We start from the raw sequence: 10528 nt of genomic DNA, 5'->3' as shown, positions 1-10528 counted from the left end.
GATTAAAAATCAGCATCCTGTGAGTCACAGGGCCTGCGGGACATCCAGGTTAAAAGAATGGTTTTTTGAGTTGTCAGCTCTCAGGCTTCCCTTGGGAACTTTCCCTCCTGGTTGCTGGTGTTGCCAGAAATTTGGCTGAACAGAGGCGAGGAGAGGGACACCCCGCACCCCCATGTGAGGGTGGAGAGGGCAGGGCCCCCCTCCTGGCTCACAGCTTTGGGACACACAGGACTCTGCCGGGCGGGCTGCTGGGGTCAGTACTGCAGCGGGAAGAGGCAGAGACCAACAGAAAACTGTTTTCAGAGGTTCTTTTTTGGGGGGTGAGAAACTGTTTTGCCTTGGGGCACGGGAGTGAAGACAGGTTTGGAGGAGGGACGTGGGTCTGGCCCACGCACCAATGCCACCAGGAATTACACCTGCAAGGAGATTCCCAGATGGAAAGAACGAAGCCAACGAAGGAGATTTTAGCAGCGAGAAGCCCTCAGAGCTGGCTGTTGAAGGGCAGCTTCGGCACTGCCCCACCCCGGGCCAGGAGGGCGAGGGGTGCCCTCCCAGTCAGCCCACCCAGCTCCCTGCCCACTGCCGTGGGAGCCAGCGGCCAACAGCCTCACTGACCCTTCTCATGGGGAAACGAGCGTGGGAAATACTTTGGTGCCTGCGCCGGCAGCATGGCAGTGCCAAGCGTTTGCTTCCTCCGATGCAGATGGGTGCTAGGGCCGATGGACAAAGGACGGAGAGCAGGGGAGAAGGGCTGTGACGAGTGGGAGCCAGCAATGATGTCCCTGCTCCCCAACACAGGGCGGTTTCGACTAGGCTTCTACAACAACTTATCTACAAGATACATTCAGCAGCGGCGTCGAGTGCTGTGGTTGGAGGTAATTCTGCTTGTTTCCTTTCCCTCCCCATCTTCGACCGGTGGGGAAGGGAAGGCCACCAGCTCCAGGGCACACCTTTGTCTTTACTTTGTGACTTGATGGATGGCATGAGCCAGGTAACCTACGTTGCCCGACGTAACTCCCGCCACAGAGATTCGTCCGTCCTTTGTCATATAGATGGAGAACTCCTTGATCAGCCGCTCCACCTGGGATGAAAGAGCAGAGTTCAAACCGCCGGCCAACCTCTACTCTCTTAGCGGAGTGCAAATTTACTCAGCTTGCCAGAACTGGAAGCAAACCGGGAGCCTGATGACATGGCATCCCACTGCCCACAGAGCCAGCAGCTCTGTAAACAGAGAGCTGCTCCTCGGCTCCCGGGCAACACACAGACACTGCAAATAAACCTTTAAAGTCACCTCAGTGATCCTGACGTGGCCTTAAAGGCACCAAGTGACTGCTTCCTTTGACAGATAAGCAGGCTCTACCTGCTGTCAACCTCCACAAGCACAGCAGTGAGCAGAGAGACATGAGTCCCCACAATGCTCTGGTGCTGCAGGCTTGAAGGATGTTTCCTCTGGAGGAAGAATGGCCCATGAGGACTCGTTCTGGCACCTGCAGCCAAGATCGAACTGACAAGGAGCACAGATGACACCATGAGGTCACAGAAACTGTGTTTACCTGCTCGGGCTTCAGCCCTGTGAAGCAGAACATGCCGATCTGGTCAGTGATGTGCTGCCAGTTATGGGAGGATCCCTCTTTCTTGAGGTTGGACACCAGCTGAGTCCGCATGCTGATGATCCGGTCAGCCATGCCCTTCACCTCCACGAGCCTGAGAAGCCAACCCAGGAACCGCTTAGAACAGAGCTGGGATGCACCAAAGCTGCTCCCCCCCTGCCCCTCATCTGCTGGGAATCAACCCTCTCCAACTGGAAAGGCCTCATACCCCAAAAAGTTGGGGGATGCAGATGAGCAAAGACCAGGGAGCGTGAAGCTGTAGCTCCAGCTGGGGAGCTGCTTCTCTCTCCTGGTACCTATTTATTAAACCCAGATAAAATAAACTGCAGATAAACAAGGAGTGTGGGGGGACCTCCCAGCACAGGCAGACATCCCTGCTCCAAGGCAGCACAGCTGGGAGACGTCTCCACTGGGCCCTGAATCGGGCACAAGCGTTGGCCTGCCAAAGGCACACAGCTCCCAGCAAGGCCACGGCACGCTGCCAGCCTTTGTTCTGCCAGGCCAGCTGCCGGCAGGGACTCGTCACCGAAGGGCTGGGAGAGCAGTGCAGGTTGATGCCAGGAAGCAGGCTTAGGGCATGAGGGTTAAATTCCTGGGTCTAATTCCCAGGGGGCTTATGCCTCCACTTCCCCCGTGCAAGACATATTATGTAGCTACGCCTCACTCAGTCTTTTCCACTCCTTGGACAGGCAGCTCCTGAAGCCCTCAATCCCAAGGAAGCTCTGTCTCCTTTACAGTGTTTTCTGCCATGGTAACACAAGGGAAACCTGTCTGTGTCAGGCTGGACCAGTACCAGCTGATGCCAGGACACAAGAAGGGATTTTTCCAGAGGAAAGGAGTGGCCCGTGGTTCTGACTATAGCCCTGAAGCCATGAGCTGCCCACGGCAGCAGCAGGCTGTAAGCACAGAACAGGGCTGCCACGGAGAGACCTCATCTCGCTATTGTGAGCGTTAGGGGTTCCCTCTTACCACTCCTTCCGAAGGTCGGGGGTGTTCAGGATGATGGAGGCGATGCGGGCTCCGTTCAGGGGTGGGTTGGAGTACATGGGGCGGATGAGGATCTTCAGCTGTGATTCGACCCTCTTGGCTTCCTCTGCGTCGCTGCAGATGACCGTGAAGGCACCCGCACGCTCTCCTGAAAGAGAGGGGTGGTCAGGTCCCGGCCTCTGTCACTGGATACCCAGGGCTGGAGCAGGACTCCCTACTCACCGTACAGCCCCATGTTCTTGGCGTAGGACTGTGACAAGACGATGTTGATGCCCTGCTCGATGAAATACCGTACAGCCCAGGCATCCCGGTTGATGTCCCCACTGGCAAAGCCCTGGTAGGCCATGTCGAAGTACACGAGGAGGTTTCGTTTCTGCCAGCAAAGAGGGGAGAGAGCATCACAGGAGCTGAACACCCCTCTGGGGAGCAGGGCAGCAGGCTGAAGAGAGCTGTGCAGGCAGCAGGCTGCTCCGCTGCAACTGTTCTCTCAGAAATAGAGCCATTCCCCTTGGTTTGCCAAAGAGAAGGCAGCCCCAAAACCCCAGCTCCCCACCACACATTGAAACAGCAGGTGAAAACCCTCACAGTGCATTTATGGGATGTGCAGTCTGGCCCAGGAGGCAGAAGTGGATTCAGCAGTCATAAATTATTTAATTTCAGTATTTTCTGTACTCTCAGTTTCCAGGAAAACCAGCTGGGGACTGTGTGAGCAGGTGCCAGCCCTTCTGGTGCCTCCAGGTGGATAACCCAGCTATGCTGCCCCTCAGCCAGGAGACCTGCAGCCATCTGCAGGCCAGAGGCCACTTTGATATCCACCAATTCTCAGGACACTACTAAGACCAGACATCCCCAAACCAAATTTCACTGGCTACAGCTTGTGGGAGTGGCAGGGAGGAAGAGAAGGATGAAGGAAGGACCTGTCTCTGTTTCCAGCTAAAACTTGTGAGGAGACACCAGGCATGTGAAAGATCGTCCAGCATTTTTAATACACCACCACCAGGAGACCCTCTCCAGCTATCACAGCTCACTTTTCAACCCTGCTGCTCTCCCTTCAGGTCTCCCTTCCCCAGCTTCCTGGGAAGGTGCCAGAAGAAAGTTCAATGGTCAGCTTGAAGCTTTCAGGGTGCACTTGCCCAGCTCCTGTCTTCACTACAGGAACATGACACCCAGCCTGGCCTCAAGGCAGGCAGTAACCTTTTGTGCAGTGAAGACCAGATACCACCCATGAAAGCCCAGGAACGGCACAGTGTCCCCTGTCCACCCCTGGGACACTCACCTTCACCACAGCCGCCAACTCCTTCCATTGCTCCTGCCGGGGATCCACCCCAGTGGGGTTGTGAGCACAAGCGTGCAAGAGGATGATGCTCTTCTCTGGAATTTTCTACGGAAAATGTTACAGAGAATGAATTATTAATGACATCTGAGCACTGTCCTCAGCAGCCGAGATGAGACTCTTGCCCTAAACAGCTCTGACAAGCTCCGCAAGGCTTCTGGCCTCGATGTGGTGCCTTCTTTAGGCTAAAGAAAGAAGACCATTCCTCTCCCCAGATCACCTCCCTGCTTCCAAGTGTGAAAGGCAACTCACGGAAATGTCATCCATGGCTCCAGAGAAGTCAAGGCTGCAGGTCTTGGGGTCGTAGTAGCGGTAAGCCTGAAGCTGCAGGCCAGCATCACGGAAGATGGGTGTGTGATTGCCCCAGGATGGTTTGGGTAGGTACACATCTCGGCTAGACTTGAAGAACCGTTGCTGATCAAGAGGAAGACAGAGTGTTCAGCCAGGTTGAACAGATTAAAGCAGTTAGAAAACCCCAAAGGTTCAGCTCTGGTCAAAAGATGTCCTTTCCTGCCCCCACTAGCCAGTAACTCACCAAAAAGTTGGCTCCAATTCGCAGAGATCCAGTCCCAGAAATACCCTGGACAGTGACATACTGCAAGGGAAGAAACAAATACATGAGTCTGAGCTGGCTGGGTGAGACACAGGGAACAGCCCTGCCAGCCCATCGGCGTTAGCGCATGCAAAGAGGCACGTGGGGCTGGAGGGGACCGCACGGGTCAGCAACTCCAGTTGCAGGGGAAGGAGTTGGAACCTCTGGCAAGGTTATTTCCCCTCCTCCGGAAGGTCTGTTTCACCCAAGCACTCATGAGGAAGCAGTTATCCTTGGGCCTGACCAGCCTGCAGGTCAGAGGCGTGAGCACCTGCCAGTCCTTCCACTTTTCCTGGGCACCCACGTACCAAGCGTGCGTCAGAGCGCGCTGCCCACCCCCTGCTCCCCGGCTCGCTCCTTACCCGGCCGCTCTTGAAAGCCTCGCTGTTTTCACCCAGAGCCAGTTCTGCAGATGCCCGGGTGAAATCCGCTAGCCCTCCGATGGGCAGGTACTCCTTGTCCATCTTCTTGGATGCTATCATGGCCTCCGCCTGGGAAGGAAGAAAGACATTGCCGTGGAGAGGGTGGCGGACAGCTCAAGGATGCTTCTCTTCACATCTTGCTCAAGAGGGGCAAAGGTGGGTTTACACAAGTTTCCCTTCAGAGCTCAGTGAAAGCCAGGGCAGCAGTAAACATTTTGGGTGACACTCTGCTTTTACCACGGCACAAGGTCCCCAGCAGCCACCAGAACCCTCAGTGGGTGCCAGCATCGGCACAGCAGAGCCAGGAAACCCAGTGCCAGGGGAAAGCACCACTTCCAGCCCATTACAAGTCAACACTGCTGCACAAGGACACATGTTTCTTTGCCCAAGCAGGAATTGTCTGGCAAGAAGGCAAGACTGGACTGTTCAGCAGAGATGGTCTCTATGCAGGGAGACATCCCAAAAACAGGTAGGGTAGCAAGCCCTCTCTAGGGCCTCATCATGCTGGGAGTGTTATTGAACTAGGTGGAATGGGTTAAAAAACATAATCCAGAAACCCCAGCCAATTTTGAAAGCAAGCTGTCTGAAAGCTAGCTCACCCAACCCTGAAACACGGGTCCCCCTAGCTCTGCTAATCTCTACTTCTTTCTAGCAGATCCTGCATCAAAAACTAGTCCAAGTCCCTGCCTAACACAGGATCAGAGTGGCAAAGACCTATGCTCAAGAAAAATGCAGTGACAGGGACATCTGGAGCACTCTGAGAACCCTAACCCTGCTCCCAGAGAGGCAGGACAGACCCTGGCAGCGTTCACATACCACCAGGAAACCGTTCCTGCGTCACCACACAGGCTCCCCGGTTGTGACCCGGCTGCAATACATGCTGGCACAGGGGGAGTGAGGGCAAGGGATGGCTTTAAACCCCATGCTGATGAGAAGCATGGATGACCCTTCTTCCCTGGGAGACCAGCCAGTCAACATGTCTGGCAATGGCCTGTTTCTGCACTTACAGCCCTGAAAGGCTCCGTAATCCCCTCAAGGGCAGTGTCCACATCCAGCTCCCTGGGCTGGAGTTTTAGACTGGCTTATGGGGAAACTGGTACCAACGGCTCAGCAGAATTTCTAAGACTAATCCATTAAGGGGACAATGTCAGCTCTTTCCACCCATGTGAGCTGGCCCAGGGAATGTCAGCCTATCCAAGAAACACCTTGAAGTTCAGAGGACAGCTGGGTTGGAGGGCTTGTGGAAGTCAGCAATGAATTAGATTTAACCAAATGGGAACAGGACACATATTCCCTGTTTTATCCTCTACTACTTCACAACTGTCTCTGTCTCAAAAGCATTAGTACTGCTAAGGAAGACATCCAGGAACACTGTCCTGCTCTGTTAGAGACCAAACTTATTCTAAGGACCAACAGGCAAACCTCGCCTAGAGGCCTTTCCCCTCCCTGACCCCCCGCAGGGTGCCCGACACCTGGATCTGGCCCTGCCCTGCAGCTGGCACCAGGCTCACCTTGCGAACACAGCTCAGGACGTAGGGCTTCCCGTTGTCATCCCGGTACGCCCCCACACCCAGGTTCATCTTCTTGGAGTTGGTGTCGCGCTTGAAAGCTTCCGTCACCCCCAGGATGGGGTCGGGGGGACCCATCTCCACATGGGACCACCATGAGCTGAAGGGAAAACAAGCAGCTATTAGGCTTGAGAAGCGAGCAGGGACACCACAGCAACATGGCGACAGAGAAAACCCCAAGAGAAACCTTGTCTTTAAACCACTGAGAAAGGGACAAGCAGTGCTAAGAGAATTATCCAGGGTCAGAAAAAACCCACAACTCCTTTATGCTCCATGATCTGGCGCTGCATTTTACGATGCAGAGTGAGCAAAGAGCCTGTTCGCTGTGGCCGAAGATACCTGCACCCCTCCAAGTCATTAATGCACAGAAACGGCCTGCTTGCCTTAGGTGCTGACACAGAAAGGCCCCAGAAACCAAGCCCGAGACCCTTAGGCTCTGACCAGCTGCCGTCTCTTTGCAGCCAAGCGGGACTGCGTAGGTTACGCCCCCCCAGGGATCCTTGGGCAGCCAGACCCAGGCAATTGCATGAAGCACAAATGCAGAGCCTCTTCCAAACTCCTGGAAGGGCTCTTGTGCATGAAAACTAATCTGCTTTTCTCGCAACGTTGGCTGACTTCATGGAGGTATTTCCCTCTCCTGCCCTACAAACGCTGCCTCACTTGGAGAGGGACGTCGTAGCCACACGCTGTTTTCCTGGAAATCGCACAGGACACTTTTTCCCAGTGTGACAAGCTCCAACGGGAAGGTGCCTTCCCTCACTGTCAACCTTCCTGTGTCAGGAGGAGCTTTGCTCCCTGCTCGCCAGCAGCCACTCCGCAAACCTCCTGCCCCTGCCCTGCTGGCAGGACACCCTGAAGACGGAGAGGCTCTCTTAATGTCAAGGGCAGACCAGACCGTGCTATAAAAAGAAACCCGTTATTCTCCCTTCGGCCACAGCCTCTGCCCAGTCCCACGGGGGCTTGGAGATAGCAGTGCAGTGGTTTTCCACCTGCCTGACAGAAGGCTGCAACTGTAGCAGCCCCCTCCTCAAGAAAGATGCTAAAGACAACTACTCAACGGAGCTCTGAGCATCCCGATTCACAGCACCATGCAGGCACCTACCCAGACCCCTGAGCTCGGCAGGGGAGGAAGCCTGCAGCACAAGGTAGATTGGGTTTCTCTCCTCTGGGGCAGGATTCAGTCTTGATTGCTAAAGGCAAGACAGCTCCCACCACTCATGCTGCCACTATCAGCTGCACAAAGCTCTGCAGCCCAGGAAGGCCACCTGGTGTGAAGATAACATACTTTCCCAAGCCGGAATGCTGTCCCGGGGCTGGGTTTTGCCCCAGGCAATGCAGACAGCCTGGAGAGCCAGCCACATCTGCTGAGTGCTCCGTGTGGTGACAGATACAGCACATCTGAAGGCAATACAGCCAGATGGGTTAAGGAAGCTCTAACCCAGAACTCAAAATCATCTCCCCCCATCCACTCTGTCCCTGTGTTGGGTCCATTTAGACCCCGTTTACTCACTAGATAAACAAGCTTTGCACTCGTATGTGTATGGAGATTGCATCTCAGGGAGCCACAAACATCATTTGACCTCTTCAGGCTTAACTGCTCTTCCCTTAAGTACTGTGTTTTGGAATAAAAAGCCTCTGTTTCTCCTCCTGACAAGCTCTGTGGCAAAAAGGGCAGCAAACATGTACGGCAGAGCCACCTCAGGTAGTTTAAAAATGGAAGATGTGCTTAGCATTTCCTAGACCACTAACAAGTCTTAATTACCTCTCTGGTTAAGTACAGGATCAACTCTGAAAGGAGGATGAGTCAGTCATGCCAACAACACACACCCTGCAGAGGGACACGGGCTGCAGCCAGCGGGAAGGGAGCAGCCCGTTGAGCCAACCTGAGCAGGACAGGCCACGAGGGCTGCTGGGGCAAAATCCTTCCACAGGTTCAGGCAGCATGCAATGCTGCTTTGGGAAACCTCTCCCGCTGCCTTCCTGGCAGTGCAGGCGTGGAGAAGAGGCAAAAAAACTATCACCCTCTGCACAGGAGTGTGACTTTCTGAAGTTTACCTGGTCTAAAGTTATTCTGGAATCGAGGGCTGCAAGAGTCTGGCCATCTATTTTCAAGAGCTGCTGCTTTGGAGATGGTGACAGCACCTCCTTTCTGCTGGGCTTTTCACCAAGCAGCTTACAGTGGTTTGGGTATTTAGGTCCCGATCCTGCAAACACTTAAGCAGGTCACTGGGCTCTAGTATGTTACTTCTGCAATTAATGCTGATCCTGTGGGCATTTACCTAAGCTGCAGCACTCCGAAGAGTTAAGTACTTTTGTTCTGAGCCAGGTCTTTCTATCAGCTTAAGGGTAGGTTTAGGACTGATTTTCCCCTTCTTAGCCTGAAGGTTTTGGGGTGAAGGCCAAAGAAAGGCTCCTCTGCTGTTTCCAGGGAGGTGAGCTTGCGGGGAGACAGGAGAAAAAAGTCCAGGCTGAGTTGTGCAAACACATCAGGATACCCAGGAGATCAGAGGCAAAGCCTTCTAGATGGGGGTTTGGGAGATCTGCTCAGGATCTGCGGCCACAAGCCCTAATGCACCACTCCTCCTAAGTTCCCTAACGCTGTTGCCTCTGCACTGCGTTACATTTTATTCCCATCAACTAAAAGAGCATTGGACTTGAATAAAAGTCAAAGTTATAAACTGCACACCCTCTCTGCCAGGCTGGAGGTGTCTCAGTGCAGCAAACCCAGAGCCTGGATGCTGAGCAGAGCCGCTATTCAAATAGTCTCCGTACTCTTCAGCCAGGCTGGTCTTCCTCGACTGTTTAATGCACAGCTGCAAGCGCAGTGGGGTACACGGGACAGAGAGAGGGTCGGGAAATGCTCCAGGAGCTGTGTAAACCAGCAACACTCTTAAACAACGTACGTGGAACTCACAGCCCGAGCTGCAGAGACTCGGCGTGCTCATGGACTCAAGCCAGCCCAGAAAGCAAGTTTTCCTCTAGGTAAGCAGGCGTTCACAAGTCCAGGGAAGGCTTCCACTGTGAAGAGGCCAGTCGACGTTCCTGGACGTACAGCCATTCAAGATACTGGATTTCAAAACCTCTGCCAGAGCCCTACAGCAGATCTGCAAGCCGGAGCACAGCTACAGCAAATATTTACACAAGAACAATGCCAACAGGCAGCTGGCTACTACGGCCCTTTCAAGCCTGAAAATTCATTGCCCCAGTGGGCTGCGGTGAGCTTCCCGCTGAGAAAAGCATTTAAAATAGTTGTCTCCTGATGTGAAGACTGAGTTATCACCTAAATTAGCATTTGTGTGTCAAGGGAGCCATTTTAACCATTCCGCATCTCTTCACCTCTGTCCTGATTTCAGGAAGACCAATCCCAGCACAGAGCAACTGTAACAACTCTGAGCACCACGTGAAGTCGCTGAAGATAAGGGAACACAAAACTGCTAATCACTGCTTGGCATCCCCTATCTCAAGATAAGAGTCACCCTTCCGGCCACTGAAGTGCACAAAGGCTCTTTGCTTAGAGATGGTCTGCGTCCCTTTTAGGTGACCTAGATTCAATTTGGTAATTTGCTTAAGAGCAAAGCTATTCCCAGTGGGTTTGCATACCTTTCACAGGCCTGCTACAGTCCAAGAGCAGAAAATACAAGTTCTAGATACCTGCCCCGCCCTACCTGCTGAGAAGAGCCAGAAAGCGGCCTCAAAAGGAGCAGGGGGTGGAAGCATTCATCTCAAGGCAGCGAGGGGTCATGCTGGACAGAATATGGTTAATCAATATCTCCTAACCTTCTTTAGCTGCTGGAATAGGGAAACAAAAAACCCCACACTGCTTTCTGCACTGCAAGGGCTGGGAGCTGTTCCTTAGAGCTTCCCGAGCCAGGAGTCAAAGGGCTCCGGAGAGCAGCAAGACCTTGGCCTCTGCTCTTGGCCACCTGATCCCGGTGGTGTTCCCAGGCAGCGCTCTCGGGTCAGCCCGTTGTGGAGCTGTCCTGGGCTCTCCACAGGGCTGCACCCTGTATGCTCCC

The 10528-nt window shown here is 53.9% G+C and overlaps 1 protein-coding gene across 1 annotated transcript; it reads right to left on the bottom strand.

Annotated features, from left to right (window-relative positions):
* Positions 1-547: 547 nt before the first annotated feature.
* On the bottom strand, positions 548-6609 carry GOT2 (glutamic-oxaloacetic transaminase 2, mitochondrial). The gene is made up of 9 exons (XM_010149019.1): positions 6456-6609; positions 4885-5013; positions 4466-4525; positions 4183-4344; positions 3874-3978; positions 2820-2970; positions 2580-2745; positions 1554-1704; positions 548-1081 (listed from the first exon to the last, which is right to left on the bottom strand). The coding sequence occupies exons 1-9, from the start codon at positions 6588-6590 to the stop codon at positions 959-961; spliced, it is 1182 nt and encodes a 393-aa protein (XP_010147321.1). The 5' UTR covers positions 6591-6609; the 3' UTR covers positions 548-958.
* Positions 6610-10528: the final 3919 nt, after the last annotated feature.

The sequence above is a fragment of the Eurypyga helias genome, unplaced genomic scaffold, assembly GCF_000690775.1.
Source record: "Eurypyga helias isolate BGI_N326 unplaced genomic scaffold, ASM69077v1 scaffold25643, whole genome shotgun sequence".
Taxonomy (NCBI): Eukaryota; Metazoa; Chordata; class Aves; order Eurypygiformes; family Eurypygidae; genus Eurypyga; species Eurypyga helias.
The sequence above is the reverse complement of the archived record's forward strand: the minus strand, read 5'-3'. Positions and strand labels throughout refer to the sequence as shown.

Excerpts from the sequence above, each read along its gene's own strand:
- GOT2 (XM_010149019.1), bottom strand. The coding sequence starts at position 6,590 with ATGGGTCCCCCCGACCCCATCCTGGGGGTGACGGAAGCTTTCAAGCGC. Across the intron at positions 4,526-4,884 it reads AGGCTTTCAAGAGCGGCCGG|TATGTCACTGTCCAGGGTAT; the intron begins GTAAGGAGCGAG and ends CTTCCCTTGCAG. Across the intron at positions 1,705-2,579 it reads CCCGACCTTCGGAAGGAGTG|GCTCGTGGAGGTGAAGGGCA; the intron begins GTAAGAGGGAAC and ends TTGGCTTCTCAG.